The sequence below is a fragment of the Pelecanus crispus genome, chromosome 7 (genome assembly GCF_030463565.1).
Source record: "Pelecanus crispus isolate bPelCri1 chromosome 7, bPelCri1.pri, whole genome shotgun sequence".
NCBI classification, from domain to species: domain Eukaryota; kingdom Metazoa; phylum Chordata; class Aves; order Pelecaniformes; family Pelecanidae; genus Pelecanus; species Pelecanus crispus.
The window spans coordinates 50,438,941-50,463,537 of NC_134649.1; the positions used below are offsets into that span (position 1 = coordinate 50,438,941).

The following is a 24,597-nucleotide window of genomic DNA, read 5'->3' on the forward strand; positions in this document are numbered from 1 at the left end:
AAAACCATTATCATGTTAAAGCCCTGGATTTAGAAACTAATTACAAGACGTTAATAGCTAAGCCCTAAGAGCCAAGTCATGCAAATATTGCTATCTGTAAAGTTGAATGTACAAAAACTGTTTGAACTGCTGACTTCGTAACTGGAGTCTAAAAGCCGTAAAGGTGGCAATAAATCTGAGCACAATCCTCCACAATTGTTTTCTAATGTGTCCGTGAAATTAATGGCAGAGTTGTTATGAAAATCGTATCAGGGAACATGGCTATTTTTTTCCCCAAGTAGGTTAATTATCACTAATGTAATTATTTTTGTACTGATTTTTATTTTAATCAAACATTGCATGAAACAATTGAGTTCAGAACAAATAGCTTATTACAGAAATGTTTGTGGTAGTGAGAAAAAAAGCAGCGATGTTTAAATTATATACATATATTGAGTTACTTTACTCATTAAAATGAACAATTATGTTAGGCCTTATGAGACAGACTAAGCGTTTCTTGTTAATGTTTGTTCTGTAGTCAACATAATGAGAATTTATATTGGAAATGGATCCCATCCCTGTAGCTCGAGGCAGTTATGAACTGGGCGATACGTAGGAGCTTGAGAGCTTGAGGGAAAAAAGGAGTTAGAGTTAACTCTAACCAAGACGGATAGTGCATTGCTCTGTGGTTGTGGGGAAGGCACTGGGTCTGGGAGGGAGCTTTCTCTTTTCTTTTTTTTTTTTTGTTTTTGTTTGCTTGCTTGCTTTTGGTTTTGCTTTTAGTTTCATGGCTTTTTTTTCCTCTGTACTGTGGTGGTAGGGCAAAACGTAGTGTCCCACTGTAACATGGTGGCTCTACTGGATCCAAGTACCATGGATCATGGCCAGCTTTGAAGTTCTTTTCTCGTCACTTGTTCTGAATGTCCTACAATGAACCAGCTGTGGCGTTTTTCCCCATTTATCAGATCAAATCATCAGTGGATGAATATATGAGCATCAGTCTGCACACTACATAGTTGAAGATGTGCCAATTAACATGATGATAAGTGGATGATGGGTAGATATGTGATTTTTCAAGACATGAAACGTGTCTACAGCATCTAGTGCAGTCTAGGTTTTGCATTCTTCCCAAGTTTGGCAGAATTGTCATGGAGAAGTTCATTGTGTCCCTCAGTACTGACTTGGTCAAGTGCTAAATTCAAGATGTGAAATTGTTGGAAAGCTGTGAGTACAGTGTGTCTGGCTACATCCGTAAGCGGTGCTGGTTTGGGAAAAATAAACTCCCTAATCCTCTGTGCAAGATTTGTGTTAATTGTAAGAGTACTTTCTCATGATTTATGAAACTGTTTACTTACTGCTTTCTAGATTATGATTCGCATTTTCAGATAATCACTTTTTGATGATGGGATAAGAATTTATTATATTTGCTTATAGAAATGTAGGATTGGTATGGATAATAGCACTCTTCCTCCATGGATCTCAAAGATTTTGTAGGTCTTTGTTATGAATATAATTGACAGCGCCTCCAGCTTATAGGTGGGGAAATGGAAGAAAAAAAAGTACATGAAGTGCCTTGCCCAAGTTGATCAAACTGGCCTGGGAAGAGGGTCAGCAAAAGAGCATGAACCTCCTGAGTCCTGGATCTGCCATTTGTCTAGTTAATCTTGTCATCTGTGCTTTTAATATATGTGGTTTAGTTTTGAATCCGGGCAGGTAAGGTTAGTTGCACGTTGAAACAACGGTCTTGGAAATCATCCTCCTCAAAACCATTTCTACTTCTGTCACGTCTCTCCTTTAAAAATAGGATGTAATGTGCAAGAAGTTTAGACTTGTCATGGCAGTCTGCTGCTCTGTTTTCTGTGGTTTGTATCTCCGAACGCTGCTCGGATGTTCCCGCTGCTGGTTTGCCATCAGCCAGAGCTTGGCCAGGACGCGGCAGTGGGCGCCTGAGGGGAGACGTTAAGAAAGAAGTGACCAAGCCAGCGTTGTGGTCCTTGCCCCCGAATGAAATGCTCTGCTATTTTGTTTTTGTTGAAGGTCCTCTTACAGTAGTTGTGAACAAAAGTTATCCTTGCTGTTTTATCAGGATTTTATGATCCTGATCCTGAACTCAGAATCTTTAAGCAAGCAGTTTCCAGTTCATAGTGACTGAAAGTATTGGGAAAAAGTCATTGACTATAAGCGGGTTTAGATTTAAGTACATGTAAGAAATGGCTGAATATAACAATTACTTGCCACAAGAGAAGTCTTTTTTAGATTGAGGTTTTCAAAAGCTAAATTATTGCAAGGAAACTGCAGTAAAAGCTGGAAGAAGGATGGAGGGGAAAAGGGGAACAGAAAAAAAGTACATCAGGCACAATTCTTAGATCCTAAAGCAGCCAAAATACACAGATGAACATTTTATTGCTTTTGTTTGCATTTCTGACAGGAGTAATGAAAAGATAATTTTTTTCAAAGACAAAAATGTTTCAAAAATATTCTTTTCTGAGTGGGTGTCGCAGCAAGAGTGATGCACCTCGCTCGTAAGAGAGAAGCAGCAATATGTTTATTGATATAAACCAGGGAGTTAACAAGGTTCAATGGTAAATGCTACAGTGGTTTAACAAGATTCAGTGGCAAGGTACGCTTGATTATTTACTGCATAGGGGACAGGGTCAGCCAGAACTGTCAGGGAGACCCTCCCATTGAGTCGCAAGGTTCAGAGAGGACCCCCTTGCTTTCTAAACTTCCCTTAGAGGAGTCTAGGTACGGCTGGGTCCAAACGTAGTCCCAGACTTGGTCAATGGTTTATGTCTAAAGGGTTATAACCTTTGTTATTTATTGTGCAATCAGTCCTTTATATCACTTAGCTAAGATTACAAAATTTTGGCGTGCTTATTCCCAATTCACATACCGCGTATCTGACGGGATAAGGATTCTCTCAGCCTCGGTGAGTAACCTTGAGAGGCATCTCTACTCAAGGGAGATCCCAGCGTGCAGCCCGCTGCTGTGCAAGAGAGCTCAAAGGGCTCTTGGGCTCTTATGGGGGTGAGATGATGGACTCATAGTCATACATATGTACCGACTGCAGATGTTAGTTTCTTACAAATTTGGCTCGAGGCGGACATTGACCAGCACTGTGGTTAGGTGAATGCATTGCCATAAATTAGCCCTTGGCTATTGTGGTGGTGTTATCCGTCTCCCCTAAATCTACTTTGAGCTGGATGCATCCATCACGACTGCCACTGGTGGTTATCGCTTGAGCAGGGTTACTGGGAATGGTCGGGACGGGGGGAGAACACCGTCACAGTGGGAAAAGTGTCTCTGGCTTGACTCAGGTTCTCATCTCCCAACACTAGGCTCTGGTGCCAGGTGGTTTATCTGACAGGCAGTTTGCATCATTAATTTTCTCACCAGAAGCAGCAGAACACTGCAAATCTTTCTGAGGCCAGTGATACAGGTTATCATGGTGTCGTCCCAGGAGACCAGAAAAAGGACTTTCCATGATTTTGCCTGATCTTCTATTTATCTCTGTCCTGGTTCCGGCTGGGATAGAGTTCATTTTCTTCCTAGCAGCAGGCACAGTGCTGTGGTTTGGATTTAGTAGGAGAAGAATGCTGATAACACGCTGATGGTTTAGTTGCTGCTCAGCACTGCTTATGCCAGTCAAGGACTTTTCAGCTTCCCCTGCTCTGCCAGGGGCACAAGGAGCTGGGAGGGGGCACAGCCAGGAGAGTTGATCCCAACTGCCTCAAGGGCTATTCCATACCATACGGCGTCATGGGCAGTATGGAAACTGGGGGGGTTGGCCGGGGAGCAGCGATCGCTGCTGGGAACTGGCTGGGCATCGGTCGGCGGGTGGTGAGCAATTGCATTGGGCATCACTTGCTTTGGATATTGTTATTACTATTATTATTATATTGTTAGTATTATTATTTTACTTTATTTTATTTCAATGATTAAACTGTTCTTATCTCAGCCCAGGAGTGTTTCTCCCTCTCACTCCTCCGATTCTCTCCCCCATCCCATGGGGGCAGGGGCAGTGAGCGATGGCTGCGTGGTGCTGAGCTGCTGGCTAGGCTGAGCCACGCCAATCTCTTTACACACAGTATCTGCACAGAATAAAGTACCTTTAGGCTGTCCCAGCTACTCAGCCATGCCATGGAATACATTTGAGAATATGGAAATTCATCCTTTTATAGTCATTAAAGGGGTGGGGATATGATAACACATTAATAATTCCGTGGTTCTGTGAGATGTTAGCATGCAGGAAATTGGTGAGAATCCTTTCATCACTGGGTCAAAATCCATGCCGTTAGGATGCCTTTCTCACTTCATATCAATGCATGCTGTAAAAAGGGTGTCAAGCAACTTCTATGTTTAATAGTTGTGATAGAAAATGGAGGCTCCAGACTGGATCGATGTGTCTCACTTTCTAGCTGTACAGGTAAGTTATAGTTATGCTGTCTCAGTCTGCTTTTTAAAAGGGCCAGATACAAATCAGCAATTATGAAGAGTAAAAAAAGATGCAACCTGTCGGTCAGTTGGTTTCTTAAGGAATTGTCATGAAATTTTTCACACCTGCTTTACGGGTCAGAAATCTTGGCCCTGGTTCTCTTTGGTTCTCTTTCCTGCTGATGTCTTTTGTCGTGCCTCCACAGCAAGTTACACTTACACGTGCTAGCTTACTCCAGCTCTCTTGCGAGGCATAGGCACAACCTAGGAATTCAACTCCAGGTTTGTAAAGGGCTTGCTAGCCTTTACTAGTTGGAGCAGTGACAGAGTTGGGCATAGAAATGGATTTCCTGGCTCCTTGTAAGAGCTTCCAGTAAGACCAAACTACCATTTACCAGTGCAATTAGATGAGTCTTTGTATTCTCCTTTATCATCAGTATTCCTTCAGCTTCTGTAAGCTGCATACCTTCAGCTCAGCACAGTATGAAAGTAGAGCTCATGAATCTTCTTTTTTCTTTTTTTTTTTTTTTTTTCAGAATAAGTTGTGAATATTGAAGGTTAATGAAGTTTCTCAAGCAGTGGCAGACCTCTAGAATATCTGTTATTGAGGGATTATTTTTATAACATTCACAGTGGAGCCTCTTGGTAGTATAGCATTTGAGCAGTGTGTGATTTTAGGGGTTTTTTTCAAGTACATGAAATGAAGATGGTACAAGATCTACTTTGAATTAAATTAGGAAAGTGCAGCTTAATCCTTCAATGTAAGACTTGCAAACCCCAGTTTTACTGTATACATTAATAATCAAGGCAGCTGATTCAAGAAACTCATCTTAGAATTTTTCTCTTGTAAGGAAAATAGTGGAGCTTGTAAGCATTTAAGTAACCTAAAAATAAAAAATAGCTGAAATTTTGGTTTTAATAACATTTATTCACATCTATACCTGGAGATCAGGTTTTATATTTGGAAAAGCCATACACACACACACGTATTGCAGGGGGGCTCCAATGCTAAACCTCCCTTGTTCTTGAAAACTGGTTAGTGGCTTTAGTCTGCAATATTTTGAAATTATTTGTGAGTCTAATTTTCTGCAGCACCTGGGAGCCTTTGTGCACATACTTTGGAGTTTAGGTTTCTTAAGACTGCAGAACAAGTAAGACTTTCTATTTATTTAATATAATCATTTGTAATTTGCATTCCCAGAAGCATGCATGGTATTTCAAAAGTGGAATGTGACTTTGAAATGATATATTACCTAATTATTGCATTTTTCATTGATGACTATTTTCTTTGTGCTTCACATTTCTTACATGGCTCATATTGCAGATCTTACCATGTTCTCGCTGATTCCATGCCCTGTATAAGACACAGTTCCACCTCATTATAACATTAACCTGGTCAGGAGTAGTGCCAAGACGGGAGATCTCTTGTTCTGGTCTCAGCAAGAAGCTCCACACTCTAGATGCATGGAAAGCAGTTTTGTGAATGTAACTCCTGCCTTCCCTCAAGCCATTGCAGTGTTCTTACTAATTTTCATGAAACAAGGAAGAGGTTGACACTCTACTGTTTTATCTGATGTTGTGTGTCATTCCACCAGAATTAACTACTAATGACAATGACAAATGAAGGCAGTAAATAGTCGTGCATTAGAGTCCCATGCGAAGGCAGTAGCATGTGTGGTTCCCGGTGCTTTTCCAGGAGTCTGCCACATATAAAGATTATCCATTTGTTTTTTCTCTGTTGTAGGTTCCCCCTTGGTCCTCGCCCCTTCCATTCCCATCCCGGTTGTCTGACAGTAATGTCTAAATAACCAGCCTCTTTCTATTTCACATGTCTTGTAGATCGATGAAATGCAGTGGGGCAAAGGAGTGCGTGAAGTCCCGTCCTCGGTCTGCAGCCTGCCTTGCAAGCCAGGAGAGAGGAAGAAGATGGTGAAGGGGATGCCGTGCTGCTGGCACTGTGAGCTCTGCGACGGCTATCAGTACCAAGCTGACGAGGTGACTTGTCTGCTCTGCTCATACAACGAGCGGCCCAACGAGAACCGGACGGGGTGCCGTTCGATACCCATCGTCAAGCTGGAGTGGCACTCGCCCTGGGCTGTCATACCCGTCTTCTTGGCTATGCTGGGAATTATTGCCACCATTTTTGTCATGGCAACGTTCATCAGATATAACGACACTCCCATTGTCCGGGCTTCTGGGAGGGAACTCAGCTACGTTCTGTTAACAGGGATATTTCTGTGCTACATAATCACGTTTCTGATGATCGCCAAACCAAACGTTGCAGTGTGCTCCTTCCGCCGTATCTTCTTGGGCTTGGGGATGTGCATCAGCTACGCAGCCCTGTTAACTAAAACAAACCGCATCTACCGCATATTTGAACAGGGCAAAAAGTCAGTGACAGCACCTAGGCTTATAAGCCCCACGTCGCAGCTGGCGATCACGTCGAGTTTGATATCTGTTCAGCTTCTAGGTGTCTTTATTTGGTTTGCAGTTGACCCACCCAACATCATCATAGATTATGATGAGCAGAAAACTATGAACCCTGATCAAGCCAGAGGAGTTCTCAAATGTGACATTACGGATCTACAAATCATTTGTTCCTTGGGTTATAGCATTCTTCTAATGGTTACATGTACTGTGTACGCCATCAAGACTCGGGGTGTCCCAGAGAATTTTAATGAAGCTAAACCCATTGGATTCACTATGTACACTACCTGTATAGTATGGCTTGCCTTCATTCCAATATTTTTTGGCACTGCCCAGTCAGCCGAAAAGGTAGGTGAAAATGAACAAACGTGTGTCTGATGTATCAGGATTCGTTGCAGTTATAAATTACATACTGATGTTCAGCTTTACATAGGTTTTAAAATAGCTATCCAGTTAGCTCGTTACTGAGACGTGCAATATACAGCACCATTTTCCTTCTCCATTTAGCTGGTGGGCTATTCATTTGATAAACCAGCAAATGATCAATAGCAATCATATTAGCCATTAGTTTTATTGTTGCATCTATTTCAATTGCATCTTTTCAGTCAGATGAGTGGGAATTAGCTGTCATATTGTCTAGAAAGAGGCATCTTTTAACTAAATCATTTTGAATACAAGATGTAAGCAACAAAACCTGTCAAAAAGTAGTCAAGCAGACTCCTGTGCTTCTGGCCTTCAGCACTGAGGGCAGTGCTTAGTCTGATGAGTGCTGTGCTTCACAAATAGCAGCCTCAGGGCACATTTGCACCACAGGGTAAATAGTCTGTCCTGAGCTCCAGCTGCTGAGACTAGACTGGCGGTGTTATCTGTATTGCTTATTTTTAAACTAGCCCAGGTAGACTTACCCTATAGCTCATGGCAAGGGTATAGCCAGAGTCCTGGAGTGAATGAATGCCAGGTGGCTTCTCTTCATGAGTGAGGTCCACTTGAGCCCATGGAGTTCATTCACCAAAAGCCAATCCAAAACGTTACGTTTACACAACTTAAGAGAAAGCATCCAAACGTTAGGATCTAATCCATTAGTTGGATTGTTATGGAAATTAATTATTGCAAAGTGCTGTCAGAGTCGATTAAAACATTCCCGTTGGCTTTGAGAGGCTGCAGATGCTGCAGAGGAGTCTGCAGTGTGCGTGTCACGGGGCTTGAGTGCACATCACGTCCATCGCGTGCTCACAGCTGCTCGGGCACTGGCAGCTGAGGGAAGGAGCTGGGCAGCTTAGGGAAATACGCCCTGGCAATGAGAGCAGACGCGCACATGAAGAGATGCAAAACTTGGTCAGCTATGGGCGTTGCTGCCAACAGAAATCAGGTTTAAAGTGCTCTTTGCACATACATAGAGTCAGCTCTGCTGGGATCCCAACCCAGCGTGCTGCAGCTGATGCTGTGATGGTTTAGGTACAAACATGAACAGCCTCTCTTTTGTCTCACATAAAGTGACAAGGAGAAAGTCACCCCCTTCTTCCCATTATATTTATCGGTGAGGATGGTGGCCTTGGAGAAAGAAGGCAATAAACAGCAGAGGACAATATGATTCATTTTCTAAAACATTGTCGGAAGGTCTGTTGGCAAGAAAAAACCCTTTTCAGACTTGCAGTTAAAGTATTTAAAAAGGGAGAACCTTAGTTGCTCTGTGCGTTTTGAGTAAGCAGTATTCAAGAGGTGAAAAATCAATCTGCTATTACAACGTGCGGGGCCAAATCAAACTGTGAGTGACTGAGCGTGGCAACTCCAGTTCCCTCCTGGGTCTCAGGCCCCTTCTGCACGTTCCTGCTGCTGCCCATGGCTCCAGCTAATGCTTCGTGACAGAGATCTGGTTTTACTTCTCTCTGAATCTTGTTTGGAGATAGCTGTAATTTCAGAGTGATTTGGCAAATACCTGCAAGCCTAGTCTGTAGGGAGGAATGAAAATATTAGTCCTGAACGGCTGTCAGACTGTTTTACCCTCCCCAGCCCTGACCCCATCTACGTCCCCAGCCCAGAGGAAACCACTGCCACGTCTCCTTACCTGCGGCGTACGCCAGCTGAATCTGGGCATCGCTGGCCTCACCTCAAACGCTCTCCCACAAATCTTGCATGGATTGAGCAGCATACTGTCAGTTATCCCCACTCACTGAACCCACGCTTCCCTGTGCAGGAAGGAGCTTTGGCTTCTTGCTACTTCTTTTTCTCCCTCTATCTGCATTGAAGGTTTGTTCTTTAACACGAGACTTGGGCAAGCTCACTGCTGTGAATAAAATTACTGCACCTTTTAAATGAGTGAGCAAATTTCCAATCCCAGCTAACACACCTCATTTTGTGCCAGGGATATCATTTCCAAATTTACAGCTGTTAAACTTATGGATTATTGCAATAAAATTGCAGGGAGACAGCCGTGTTGTTGTTCAGGCAGGTCCATGCTTTGGCTACAAGTCTTTTCCATAGGAAGGTGCCTGCACCAGAGCTTTGTCCTTTGCAATTCAGGAGGTTGCTTGTACAAAGATTTGCAATTCTTTTGCCCTCAGTTTGCCATGGAAGAGAGGATCGCCCAGGAGGAAGCAGAGGTTATGAAGGTTTTCACGTATCATCTCACCTCTGCAATGGGCTTTACAGCCCTTTACAGGCAGCCATTGCATCCCTAAAGGGAATTAATTTCAACTGGAAAGGAGGTCTGCCAGGTCTTACAAATGGTTCAAACACCTCTGCTTCCCTGTCAAGGGAGAGATAAGAAACAGCATAAGCAGGTTTAAACGCAGTTGGGCCTGTTTGTAACTTTGGTCTGATGCAGGGAGCACAGTGCAGCTTTTGTGCTCCTGCCTGGGAATGCCTTAGGGCCGCAGGTGACCAAGATGAAGCGCGTTAAATTGTTGCCTGCAAAGATTTAACCAGGCGATAGAAAGACCCAAAGAATTTCAAAGGCTGCTGCCAGCACTGAAAATCATTTAGTAGCAAAAGCTTTAGGTTTCCATGTAGTCACAGAGCTGAATTACCCCGTACTTCTTTGAAAGCGTTAAGATTCTTGTACAAATTTGTGTAGGACAGCAAAAGAGGTGATGATTAACTCGATTTCACACAGAGCACAGAAGAGGATACCGGGCAAAGTAAACAGCCCTTCACTTCGCTGCGCTCCAGCCAAGGGGACCACCCCGTGCCACTGCACGGAGCCAGTGGCACCGGCCGCTTCTGCTCGCTGCAGCCCCTGGCAGCCGCGGCGGGGGGAGTGCGGGACCGGGGCTTCAGTGCCTGCTGGCTGTCACAGCCCGAACTGCTCAGGTGCTGCTGGGGCGTACTGCAATTCCTTGGGCTGAAAGCTGCTTTGTCCAACAAACCGTACAGTGTGATCGTACCTGTGCAACGGGCATGCGCGCAGCGGGCATGGATGCACTTGCGTATGGTCCCTATAGACGGTCCCTCTGGCTCCCCCAGCCTATAGGCACTGGCAGACGTTGGCTGTAGCGCGTGGGACCAGCGTGCTGTGCTCAGCCTGAGTGCGATACCTACAGGCAAACCTATACCCCAGGCAAACCTATGGCTTTGCTGCTGGGGCTTTCCCCCCTTCTGCTCTCCGCCGAGATCAAGCTGCAGTAGCTTTGCCACTTTGCTTTCCTTTGTGTCTCTCTTTCTCTGTCACTCAAAGTGGGGGTGAGGGGGCTGTACTTTTTTGTGATTGCTAGTGATTTCCTGTCAGATATTTTCTCTGGAAAATATTGGGTTTAAGCTTAGCCACACAGGTCTTTGCTGAAATGGAAATTGCACCTGCTGAAAACCTCATGCGACACAATCTTTTAAACTGAGAAATGGTGTTATATATAATGTTGTGATTTTCATTGTATGGATTTATTTTATTTTATCAATAAATACAAGCATAATGTTGTTTGGTAGAAAGCATATTGAAAATACCTACCTTGTTCAGTGTAGAAAATAACCACCACCACAACAACAAAAAAAAAACGAACTAGAAGTATGCTGCAAGTAATTCATAAAAGGCAAATAATTCAAACAGTAGCATTTGCAGCAGACTGGAGGGAGGCGGTGCAGTTTGAGGAAGGCCAGATAGCAGAGTTTGCGCTACAGGATGGAGATAAAACATTGAGCGTATGGGAGGTGGCACGTGGAAAAAGCAAATTCCTGACCTCTTTACACCTCGCATTTACTCAGACAGTTTCTTTGTCCGCTGTCTAAAAATTCGGCAAGCACATGGTCAGTCGTAGCTTGTGGGCTTGGTTTGGTAACGCGGCGTGTCATTTCCTCGTGGGCATGCGGTACTGTTGTCCTTACCACGCTTCACCATTCTTTGAGCTTCTTCAGCTTCGATGCAATGCTCACGTAGCCGCTGCTCCATACCTGGGAATTGCTGCTGTTTAGGTCTGGGGGTTGTGTTTTGGGGTGGGTTTTTTGTGTGTGTTTGTTTTCACGTAACTATTAGTATGTATTCTAAAATGCTAATGTAACCTTTGAGGACCAGGGCACGGCACTGGGGACTGGAATCGTGCCGTGCCTTTGCTCAGAAAGATCCTACCTTCGGTATGTGTTTGGCAGAAAGCCACTAAATGTAGAGAGGAGTCCCTACAGAGAAGAGGGGGTCACTCACTGTTTAACTCGGAGCAGCTCCTAGCAATCAAAACCCACCGTCAGCTGAAGGGTCAGCAGGTTTTTGGGGTTGAGGACAGGGGACGGAGTCCACCCCTGCCTGCTGCCCAGCTCCTGCCCTGGTGTCGCTCAGCTTGTTAACCCGCGCGTTTGGAGACGGACTGTAGGGATGAAACGCTGCTTTTACGCTCCCGGTGTAATTGTTTTTGACAACAAAACTATTTTAAATTCTCCGTGGATGTGTGGGTATCTTATCAGAAACAAAGTGGCCTCAAAGAGCTGTTAAACCAATTATAGGAGTCCTGGCTCCACGGCAGAGTCAATACAAAGTGGCACTTGAAAAGAGCACAGATTGCTCTGCAAGGTCAGGCAAAGCACGGCTAAATCAATAAGCCAAATCGAGTCAAAATTTTAGAGTACGAAAGCGCAAGGATGGGAAGGGATGCAGGTGGAGCGGGAACGCGTCCTGCGGCAAGCTGCGCCTCGCACCTTGCCCCGCGCAGCCCTGCGCCAGGGATTCATTAGTGCCTGCAGCCTCATTAGTGCCTGCAGCCTCTCGGCGGGCTGTTCGGCCACGGTTCCTTTGATTCTCTGCTTCTGATTTTGACTCGTTTCCAGAGGCAGGGCGCTGCAGTAGGGGATTGCTGGGGCTGGTCGGGGCCAAGTCCCCCTGCTGTGGGCAGCGCTCGCGACCCTGGGCTTGCACCGCTGCCGGCGATGCTGCGGCTCGCGGCCGCGGGGATGCCGTCTTTGCTCCTTCCGCGGGAAGGGTGTCCCCTGGTAGCACGCTCCTGCTTGAGCCACGTTTCAGGAGATGCATTTGAGATTAACCTGGCTTCACGAAGTCACACGTTCTCATTTCTTGAGTTTTGGGGGTTTTTTTTATTGTTTTCCTTTTACAGATGCTGTGAAGAGCAACAGCATGGCAGAGCACGTGACATGCTCTAACACATCTTGGAAACGTCACTTCATAGGTGGCAGTAATAGTTTGCTTTTTCATTATTAGTCTCTCTCGTAATGTAAGTATTTTTAAAGCTTAGACCGTTGCGGATTTCCACAGGCAATAGTTTCATAGCAAAAGCAAACTGAAGGGGAAAAAGCATCTGTAGTTAAATCACTGTGATATGTAGAGTTCCTAACGTACCGGTTTGCTTGTTCTGTATATAAAAGTCATAGAATCATAGAATCATAGAATGCTTTGGGTTGGAAGTCAATTTGTTGTTAGGAAAAACAATACTTTTCAACACTCATTACCATTTTTTTTAACTTTTGTCATGTAGCATGGTTGTGTTTAAGTGAATATTAAAAGATGGCAGAGACGGGCGGATAGAAGTGCACCTCCCAGGCCTGTGCGTGGCATCCTCAGCCAGTGCCTTCAGCAGCAATACGGACGGAAACTCATCTTCGCCGTCCTCTGACGGAGCCAACGCGAAGCTGCTCTGTCCGTAAGGCTATCTGCCCAGCAGGGCGTCCCTGGCCCCGGGGTCCCTGCTCACCGGCACTTGGTGGCAAGTGGCAAAGCCAGGCAGCAGAGCCTCTTGGCAGCCCGGCCGCAAAGCCTGAAGAGGCGGCAGCCTTCCCAGAGGAGCTTCGTCCCTCTCCTCCTTGTCTGCAGGAGAATCTCCTGGGAACGTAGCTGAGATAAACAGCACATCCTCAATTTAAAGTAAGCTTTTGGAAATAATCTCTTCTTTTTAAAAAAAAAAAATTGCACCGGAAGGATGCGATAGGAGCCTACAGAAATGTTAAATTTGGGTATATTGGTGGTGGTGGTGTACAGAGATTAATAGGGCAGGAGGAATTGCCTGTGGGCTTGTGTTAAATAGCCTTGGTTGAGGTTTTTTTTTCCTTGCCACTGTGTTCTCCCTTTCTTCTAACAATGTTCAGCTCTAATTATGAAGGTCTAAGAGATCACAAGCTATTTTCTTCTCCTACAGTTATTTAGTATTACCATATATATTTATATACTGTTGCTTAAATCAAATCTCCTGAATCCCTAGAACATAATACTGAAAAATTAGATCTCTTTAATCTTAATGGCAAACCTGAACATTGGTCTGCTTTATGTAGCAGGCATGCCAGAATCCACTTGGGTACTTGGCTTGCCCAAAAGCCAGCGCTGCTTTGCATTACTGTACGCGTGCGTTTGGCATTTTAGTCAGATTGACGGCATCCCTTATTAGTAGGTGCAGATGTATGGCTTCCTGCGAGCATGCTCGTCAGATTTGGAAGGATCTGGAAACTTGCCAGAGCTATAACCGTTAGATTAAAAGAAATCATTGTCTCCGCAGGTTTGAAGTCCGTATCTGTACTCTTTATGTACAGATGTAGTTGTGCATGTTGAATATTCCCCTAAAATCTTATTTTCTCAAATTATGTCATTGAACTAATATAGAGGGATATGTCATCATTACATTTTTATGTTTCACAGAGATGTTATTGCCTCGTAGCTGTGATTACTTTTATTTAGTAATTGCTAAGATTAAAATAATACATTTCTGGATATGTCTACAAGCTAGTAATAACTGTCAACATGCTCCTGAATATATTCTCCAAATGGGATTTTCTCTTGAAGAATTTTCAGGACTTTTTTCAAGTTAAACAAGTTATAATTCATGACTGAGTGAGTGATGGTAGTTTCTCAGCCGGTGTGGTCTTCCTGCTTGGGAGCTTTATTCATCCTGCAATGAAGAGAAATGGGGAAAGGTTGACCATGCAGTCATCGTTTTCCATCAGCTTACTTACGTATCCGGATTGCACAAACCTTTGGTTGTAGGAGATTTTTTACTGTAATACAACCACTATGAAATCTGAAGTCTTTAATCCCATCTACTCTTCCACCTTCCTTCTTGTTGCTCTGTTTTTATAACGCCCATTTTATTCAAATCGGTAAACAGGGTAAGTCAGGTATATTTGGCAACAACATTTTTACTTATTGTGTTGAACGTTACCTAAATACTATAATATTAAGGCACATGCAAAGTGGATTCTTACTCAGGTCGAATAATGTGGTGTTAACATGGTAGCACTTCAGTATATGTCCTATTTTTTGGTGAAACTAAGTTACCCTTCAATTCTCTGTAACACAAATTCCAATTAACTAGGTAGGACACACATTTATTTTCTCTCCTGGGAAGGCTTGAGATGACAGTTGCTATAGCAACTGTACATATGTGGATTTTGGAGTTATGAGGATTTTAATGCAACATTTGTTGGAGTTTTATACTGTTGGATGGTTGAGAAAATCAGGTTTTGAGGCTCACAGGGAATGTGACTTTGAATCTACCATAATATGGGGCTCATCCAGGGACAGGCACGAATTGTAGCTTTCATTTAAAGAAGCGTTCTAGTAATAGTACCTGCGTACAACTCAGTAACCACAAATACTAATTTTTCTCATTGATATGCTTTCAGTTCACCCATTGCTTCATTATCTTAGGGATCTGCATGTTCAGATGCTGAAGTTCTTAATTTTATCCAGCCTCAAGGTTGTAGCCCTGAGAAAACCACAGAATACAATGATCTGCCATTAGAGGTGTCCTGAGACAAGCCTGAACTGAAAAGCAGCTTCACTTGATTTCAGTTAAGGCGCTCCAGGCTGGACCTCTAAGGTCTGGAGATCCTCCAAGAAAAGAGTATACAATAAAGTCCACTTTTGTAGAGTATTGGGCTATTGACAGTGAGTACATAGTGTTTCATTTTAATTGAGAGAAAATTAAATGTTCTTTGAAATCTAGAAATGAAATAATCAGTAGATTTTTTTTTTTTGTGATAACATTTATTAGAAAAATGATCCCGGTGGTCTATATTTTTATCAAGATATATAAGAACACTATTGTAGAAGTATATTCACCCTGTGAATACCTTTAAGTGTCTATAGAGTTTCAAAGTTATTTTTTGTAGAACTTATCAAAAATCTTAAACATATAACCTCTCAGTAAAGTTCTCGGTAAGATTTATTTTATTACCTTCTGCATTCATTTTGTCTTCCAAGTGGAAAAGGATGCTGTTACTAGTCAACAAATAGGACAAAAGGCTTGTAACGTGCCACTGCTACTAATGATTTAACCCTCAAAAAAAAAAAAAAAAAATCAGTATTTGCATACGCATCAGTGAAGCAGTGAGTGCTGCAGGAATTTTGAGTTCTGGAGTCGTCGATCTTTTACCACACGCTTGTTTCTCTCTCCGCGGTGTTTTGGTGGGAGGTTTCTTCCCTAAGCAAACAGACATTCATAGACCCATCACTTACTGAATATAGCTGGCTCACGACCTTTAGCAGCTGCTTTTAAGAACGCCTACGGGAGAGTACAGCTCAGGAAAAATATAATATTACTGACTGGATTGCTTCACAGTGTTTACTAATCGCTTCAGGGATTAGATGGCCTCGTCAGGAATACCTGCCCCCATCTCCCTCTGCTTAGGAGGCTGCTGTAAAAAAAATTAAAAAAAAAAAAATGGAAAAAGAAAAAGAGACAGAAGTGAAGCAAAATTCTAGTGGCCTGAACTTGGGCACCTGGGATTTCTGGATATACCATAGCCTAACACTTCGGTACAGCAGAGGGAAGTGTGGTTATTTGTCAGTTCTGTTTGACCTGACGGGAAATGGCTTAGGGCTCACAATGGGAAAGCCAAATCAAAGCTTGGGTAGAAGAAGTTGTTAGACTGGTTGATGCCAAAAAGGGTGGGAGGGTGATACTGCCAGTGGCCTGCTCTCCCCTCCACGGCGCGAGGCTGGGGATGGTGGAGCGCTCGCTGCGCGGGCTGGTGACCCAGCGGCGGCTGTGGCGTGGTGTTGTACCTGCTCCCGTGGGGGACGAGCGAGACTCTCGTTAGCAGGAGGTGGATCGGGTGAAGGCTGTTCGGCGCCGAGATTCATGAGGAGGTGTGTGATGGAAGACAGATTTGCTTCTGGGTGGTTGTTGTATTTTTAAGGAAACTTGAAGCTGTTTTACTTCGTGGCTATGCAGGATGTGCCTGAGGCAACATCTCTAGAAAAGACAGGCTGTTTCGTAATTTCATTGCCTCGTCTCAAGCTTTAAATGTACCTTCCTGCTTGCCACGGGAGAGTTGTGCATGGAAAGCCAAGGGCGTGGGTTTGTCTTTCTGCACCGCCGCCCGTGCCCCCAGCCCGTGTCCCGCGCTGCAGAACGTGCTGGTCCCACCACCGGCCGTCTGTCCGTGCGGGACTGCACAGCACAGCCTGGTGCACGTCTGCCCTGCCTGCCTCTGGGTCAGGACTCGCCAGGGGACACTAATTCCGCAGCTCTGCAAAGTCCTGAGTGCTCTTCTGCAAAATAGTCAGCAGCGTTGCATTGCACCGAGTGCAATCCTTCTGCTGCAACTGCGAGCTGCACTTCCATTCCGCTTTCCCCAGGGTTCCGAGGTGGGTGTAAAAACATCTCCTGTGCACCGAGAAATCACTGCCTGCGGTGCAGACATCCCCTAGGCAGGGGGCTGGAGGTGCCGCATGCGGGACCTGCTGCAAGCACTTGGCTCGCTGCTGTCCCAGGGCACTCCGCACCCGGCAGAGGTGGGAGCACGGAGAGCTGCTCTGCTTGCGGGAGAGCTCAGCCCAGGAAGCTCCCATGGGCCGGTGAAACAGCCGCTCCTTCTGCTTAGACACAAGCTCTGCGGTGCCCGCGAGGCGTTGCGCGAGCAGAGCTGGGTAGCTGGGGTCTTTGCGGAAAGCAACACACAAAAAAAAGGAGCAGTTGTGCAAGAAGCAGAACCGGACTCTGGGACTTGTAAATGCAATCTCATTTACACTGGTGGAGCTGCATTTCTATATGCCGGATTTGACACTCGGTATCTCAAAAGCACTTTGAGTCACTTTTGTAAAGTATTAAATACTTCCTGAAGTTTTGCTACTCTCTGAAGTGAGACTAAAATGGTATATTAATACGTGTTGCCATGAAATTTCTTGTAATTGCATTTCTACGCTGGATAGAAAACAATGAGGGGTGGGAAAGTATCACTGTATATTTAAATGTGGTTTAAAAGCTTTAATTTTTGCTTATTTCTGGAACTATATAATGATTTCGGATTTTTATCACCACTGATTTGTATAATGTTCAGCCAGGCAAAGATTGGACCATTTCAGGAATGAATACAGTAGTGACAGTAATAACAGTTCCTTGCAAGCAGAAGAAACCTAAAGCATTTTACAGATGGATCTAAAAACTGGAAGTTAGACGCATTGTATCAGCTGGTACGTAGCAATTTTAGCAACACTCAGAAATATAGTTTAAGGCAGGCAGGTGTGTGTAATTCTATATATGTTCTCAGGCTGCGTGCATCACCGGGGTGTGCCGAGTGCCCTCCGGGATCGCATTAACCACATTACTAATGGCTTCATCAAGCGGGGAAGATTGGGCAATTCAAGCTGGGCAGAAAATAATCACCCAGGATTTGGCCAGGATGTGGGAGTTGACACCTGTGCTCTTCAAAGAGGCATCTTTAATGACTGGAAGCATGAAGAAACTTTGGTGATAAAAACATTTCCCACAATGCTGCATCATATTCCCAAGTCAGGGCTCTTCTGGAAGAGGAATTTCTACCTGCACTTGATCCTGTCTGGGAGACCTCCCATCCGAGCATCTGACTGTGCAGCACCTTCTAAGTTCAGCCAAGCCAGTAGAAGGCTGTAGGAGCGCTAAAACTGCAGGTCTGTGTTGTCTCTGTTGTCAAAGCCGGCATTTAAAGCTAGGTAACAGGCAAAAGTGCATACTCTGGGTGAAATGAGGGACGATTAGAGTAATTAGATCCTCCTCAGAAGACCGTAAATTAATGGTGATTATGATTCTTGAAACAACGGAAGCATAAGGTACATCTAACATTGATCTGTTTTATCACATTGGCTGCATTGTAATGCTCCTTTAATGTTAATATGTACTTTTGTAGTAGGATCTAATTGAAAACACGGAGCAGGCAGAGCCCAAGGCCACAATCATGTTCCTCATAATTACCGAAGGAGGAGGGTGTACATTTCCAACGAAGGGATGCCACCAACCGTTAGCCAGGTATAAGCGGTGCAGCCGTTGTGTTCATGCTTATACAGTAATAGCCTTACAGGAATATATAGGTGAAAGCTAAGAGATAATTAACAATCAATTCATTTTGTGAAATTTTCAATTATTGAAGCAGGTATCTTCATAATGGAGTAATAATGCTGCATTTAAATTTGTATGTGGCTGTCTCCTAACAGAGATGTATTCATTTAAGCAGAAATTACTTTAAGTTAGCAACCCCGCGGTAGTTCTGCAGTCTCCGAGGGACTCTTTGAAGCCTGCGAGCATGCTGCTTTGATGTCTGGTGTAGAAAGTGAGGGATCTCTTCTCCGTGGTAATTCTAGCCTCTTCCATTCCCTTCTGTGTTGCGGAGAGAGAGAAAAAAAAATCTGATTGGGAAGATGGAAAAATAAATGGAACCCAGAAAGGAGCGTGCATTACAGAGGGGAAAATATGCCCACCCAAATCCGGAGGAAGTCAGCAGTTCTGTGGCCAGGGGCACGACGTGACGGGGCTGCCAAATTCCCTGCTGTGTTCTCTGGTCTCCCTCTCTGGACCACTTAAGCAGATCAAAAACGCGTGACTGAAAATACCCTCCCCTTGAAGAGAAGCTGCAGGTCTCTGTGAACGTATCACGGCAGGGCATGCTGCTGCAGGCACCATCTTGGGGGGAGGAAGGGGATGTTCTGGGGCAAAACCACAATTTAATGATTTTTCCTTGGCATTTAGAGGAGAACTGTTCTTCCACACTGCTGGTGCAGCCTCGAGCAGCCAGGCTGCTGCACCCCGTCATCGAAGCAGGGAGCCAAAACCTCCTCCCCAGCCTTCTGTATTTTGATTTTGCCCAGTCAACCAAGAGCCACGAGGCATGAACAATCTCAAATTAGTGGGGACAGCAGACTTAGGAATGTTTTTCGTGCCTTTTCACATTGCCCGTTCTGAGCCCCAGAAGTGGCAGAGGCGTTTGCCCCTAACTCTGCGGGCACACCGCCCCTGCTCAGCTTTGTTCGGTGCACGACTGTCACTGTCCTGTCAATACACGCGAGCACAGAACTTACTGCAAAAAGATGCCAAGGGAAAGTGTGGAAGCGAGGTATCTTTTTGCTCTGTGATTTCTAGTGCATACTTAACTGCCTCTGGCTAAAAAGCGATGTAATTTTTAAAGGGAAAAATGTGTGGGTGTTTAATGCATAGTGTTGACATGTAGGGTTTTGGTTCCTTATGTTTTTTAGAAAATGTAGAACTGCCAGGAGAGTTTTACATATGAAAAGCAATCTCTGCATAGGCCTCTGTCAGTGTTACCTAACAGTTTTTATCTGCAGCATAAACTGACAACACCTCACCGTGAAATAATGGCGGTTCCATTGAGTCCAGAAGAGTAATTACTTTGTTGATGAAACTTTCCTCTTTGCTTGCGTTTTGATATCTCTGCAATGTCAAACTCGAGCTGACAACGTGATTTCTTCAGCAGAGCTGTTGCACCGACCATGCAACTGCTGTTGGGCGTTAGTGGGGAACGGCGCGAATAGTTGCACGCGCTTCAAGGTAGCTACATATATGAATAAGGGGTAACTGTGTAATTATAAAACAGCTCTTCAAAGTTCGTTTACAAAAAAGTGATCATAAAATTATCTCATTTGCTCAGTAAGTTTATTGAATGTCTTTGCAGTTAGTTTCAATTTGTGATAATCTATTTTAATGGTTATTTTGGATTTCCTGTGTATGCGAGGCTTGAGATAAATACGTTACAAAGGTGATGTGGGTTCCCAGAGGTATTGACATATTCCTGCAACCCCGGTTCTGTTCTAGCGTGCATTTTTGGGGGAGGGTCCTGCTTCAGGGATTCGGGTGGGATGATGTTGGGCTGCACTGAAAGGTCGTTCCCCGTGCTAAACTCCGTCGGATTTTTCCACAACAGGCGGCCAGAGGACGGTGTGCTCTGCTAGGTCCGTGCAATGTATAGCGTGGCTTGATTTTTGCTGCAGAAAACCTCAGTTCCCATTAATGCTCCTTTGTTTGAACAAGAGTTAATCATCTTTTCAGAAAAATCCTGTAGCTCATAGCTAACATTGTAAGCCAAATGCTAGGAACTGAAGTAGCATTTTGTGAGCGCAGACCACAACCAGTTTCTGAACCCCACGGGTATTGTAGAAACATAATAATGTTATTTTGAGTAAGAAATAATGGCTGCTGATTCTAAGCTCATCCAGGGACAAAAAGAGAACCATGAAGGGCTTATTCAATACAATGTAAGTTATGCAGATGTTTCTCAATTTTCTTGCTGAACTTGTATGCTGGAGTCAGGGTTTCATTTGATCAAACTATTTCAGCAGAAAGAATGGGTCCTTAAGCACTTTTGTCATTGCATATGAATGGCTTATGAAAGCAGCCTGCGGAAGGGCACGAAATCAAGTACCCTTGTCAGTCCCACATGGAAGATGCATCCTTTATTGCCCATACTTGGGCCACGCATTCAGAGCGAAATTTTTCTTCTGTTCATTGTAGAATAAACAGAAACAAAATGGAAGCAGAAAACAAACCTGCTAGGAGAGAGTCAGTGAACTGTGAAGTTTTGCCATTGATTTGGTGGGAGTGAACTTGCAGGACAGCGGTCACAGAGCAGTGACTTCCTACGTGTGTAGTACAATTGTATTATCCTGCACCAAACCAGTGTGGAAAGAAGAGAGAATGCACAACTTTGGAGCTAGCGATTCAGCTGCTGTTTCACCCAAGAGAGTAAGGCTGAAATGGCTTTTCTACAAAATCAGTAAAAAACCCAAAGTTGCAGGGACTGGTAAGGAAACCTCCCCTGTTGCAAAGCAAAACCTCCGTTGATCATGGAGATGGTTGCAGTTTGCTCTGAATAAGGTCCTCTAACACAAAAATGTCAGGTCCTCTGTGCATACCAGTGAGATAAATATAGCTGGATTTGCAGAAGAAGAAAATAGGTATTCTTAAAAGTGCATTTTCAGTCTAGCAAGGCCAATTTAATGCAAAGCAAAAAATAGGTTTCACTGTGCATAAGAGATGAACGCAAAAACATTGACCTGAAGGATTTATTTGTTGTTTTAAATGGTTTAAGCAGCCATGTAATAATAATAAAAGTAGAAACCATCATACTCAAAGAAATTGCCTAATATTTTGTCTTTGAGGCATAAGCTGAGCAGAAGGCTAAAAAGAAACAACAATGAATTCTCGTAGACTGAAGCAAAAATTTTGTGTCCCAAATGTACCCCATCAAAAGTGATTTGGGGCATGTTTATACTTCTGCATTTTGAAATAACGGCTTTTTTAAAAGTCTGTGTTCGCATTCATCAAAAACGATGCAGCAAAAAAAGCTGGTGAGGATCCTGGATCCTTCCTTACCACGCGGCAGAGCTGGGGGCTCCTGCAGACACAGTTGCGCTGTGCCAGTGCAGAATACACCTGTCGCTCCGTGGGGCGTGGGGTGTCGGGCGCTGGGGAAGGACCACAGCCACCAGCAGGTCACAGCCACCAGCAGGACATGCCCCGTGGTCCCCGGTTAGCTCACCCCACGGCGGCTGAGCTGCCCCGACCCAGCTTAACCTGTTTGTGGAGGGACCGAGGAGTCCCTGTTCAACAGCGAGCGCAAATGGAGACCCCTCCAGTGCCTGGTACAGAGATGTCACCGGTTCCCACTCTGCCCTTACTTCCCAGGCAGCTTTAGAAACCCTTAATGTTGTTTATATGGCAGAAAGCAGCTGAGAGCTATTGTCAGAGGATCGATACCTTATGACAAATGAAAAGCCTTTCAAAGAGAAAGAGGTTGGTCTGCGACTGCCAAAACAGAGATGCCTACAAGCGTATACAAGAGGAGCTGCTCTGATGCATGGGCAAGGAGACAAATTGGAAGAGAAAAGGGAACCTAGGGGAAGAGATCAGAGAGAGATGATATTTTTACTGTTTTTCCCTCCTGTTAAAGAAGGGGGGATCGCTGGGGAAGTGCTCTGCTCGGCACGGCTGAGCGAAGCTTCGGGAGGCGGGGAGCACAGTAACAAAGCAGAGCTGGAGCTGTCCTGAAGCCTGATCCCTGTCCCCACCGCAGAGGGTTCGTGGGTGCAGGGGCCAGGTCTCGCCTTTGCCCGTAGCTGTGGCATAGCCACCCACTGCGGTCCTTACCAGGTGAGTGTGACGCCCTGTCCAGACAGAGGAAAAGAAAAACAAGGAAGACCTTCTCCTTCTGCAGTTTGGTAGTTTGACATCGTTTCTGTCTTAAATTCTGTCTTTGCTATTGCCCATCTCTGTATTCTCTCAGCAGCAAAGATCCACACGTTGTCTTTCCCAAACTGAGTAGTGGGGGTGGGAAAGGGGTAGGCAGCAGCTGGACACGTACCCGAGGAGCTCCAGTGGTACACAAGAGTATTTTTGCAAGACAAGCTCCTTGTCTGGCAGACATTTCCCAGCCGAATCCTTGTTGATGGGGTCGGTTGCAGTGGGCAGGAGGGCCTTGTTGACCTCTTTAATTGTCAAGGCTTTATGAAGGGTTTTTCAGGTTTAGCACTTTTCAGCTAATGATGTCAGGCGCTCCACCAAGACATTATTCAGTCTGTGTTGGCATTTGGCCTTTAAATGGCTCTGTACCTGTGGTGACAAAACCCAGAGTGGGGGAACGAGGCGAAACCTGTATTTACAAAGAACACAGCTACTCTCCTAACAATAACCGCTTTTCTTACGCTGCTAATTGCACATTAAACGCCATCTGTTCGAGCAGGGAAACCTGAGGTTCAACCCTGCCCATGCACCTGACTCATACAGTTTCACCGATTAAGTAATGTTCATGTTGTGTGTATAACAACTAAAAAATAGTGTGTGTATTGTAAATTGAATATCTCCAGTGTTCACAAGATCTTCGTTGGACTCACGGTTAGAGGAGAGACACTTCTTTAAAAGAATGTGGAGGGAGTAGGAGGACAAAATATGTGATGAACAATATGCTATCGTCTTCCTCTTGTTCCCCGTGATTTACATTTTCAACATCAGAGCAACCTGTAATGTTTAATGGAGATAATTAACTATATTTTGAAGACAAGATAGCTCTTTTTAGTGGTGGAACGGATCCTGCTAACAAACTTAACTAGCAACTATAATTCACCAGGAAGTCGAAGAGTCAAATGCATTTAAAAGCTTAGCATTAGATGGTGTTAGGTGATGCTAACCGAAAGGAATGAAAATCAATTAGTTTAGCCAAGGTGCTTAAAACATGATTGCAGCTGGAGAGAAAGTCTTGTGAAAACTGGTATTACATAGTAGTTAAGATTTGTTCTGGTACCTTAATTGGAGGACCAGGGAAGTTTAAGCAGAAAGATCAAGTGATTTGATTCTCCAGAACTTCAAAATCAATGTAGTCTTAGCGTGTCTTATTGACTGGAAGATGAAATCTGTTAATGACTGAAGATAAAAAAGAAAGGTCAGGGCCTCTAAATATCCCTGTGGATAATTGCTCCATGTACTGAGCGCTGCCGGCCACCTGGCGAGCGTTGGGCAGAGCCCTGCGCTCCCGCCCAGCACCGGCACCAGATTTAGCCTACCCTGAACCTGAGCAAGGGCTTGCTTGGGAAAGAATAAACACATCTTCTGGATGCGTGCCCAGGCAGCGTCTGCGGAGCACGGCGGGGTCATTCAGCGCCCAGCGCTGTGTCACTGGGCTTGGGAAGGGAATGCGTAAGACAACCTTTATTAAAGCAAACTTCCCTGTGGGAGCGGGACTGGCTTGATTTGATTGCAATCATACACACAGAAAAATTCCTCCTTTGGATGCTTTTTCTCCCCTGGGGCCCAGGGCTTGCGTTCGCTGACAGAAGCTATAGTTTTTCACAAATTCAGCCTTGTATTTACAAGCTTCCTTGTGGCTTCCTCATGCAGAGATAAGGGAACTACTAGGTACTCAACATTTATTTCTTGATACATAATAGGGGATAGAAGACAGTAAATAAATCTCAGTTAAGTATAAAAGCAGGTATGCTGTGCAACTATGAAGACAGCAATAAACAGTGTTTGGTTTTTTATCCTGTCAAAAATATACTTTAAATAAGGTATAGATGCAGAATAGGCTCTGTGGGCCATTAACTTTTGTCAGGTCATGGATTAGTTAAACGCGTGAGCT

At 44.5% G+C, this 24,597-nt stretch overlaps 1 protein-coding gene across 1 annotated transcript in view; it reads left to right on the top strand.

Moving 5' to 3' along the window:
* Window positions 1-24,597, top strand: part of GRM7 (glutamate metabotropic receptor 7) — a 303,787-nt gene that overhangs the window by 253,243 nt on the left and 25,947 nt on the right. Inside the window, exon 9 of the mRNA XM_075713720.1 lies at window positions 6,253-7,188. Within this exon, the coding sequence (XP_075569835.1) occupies window positions 6,253-7,188 (936 nt within the window). The remainder of the gene's footprint in view (window positions 1-6,252; window positions 7,189-24,597) is intronic.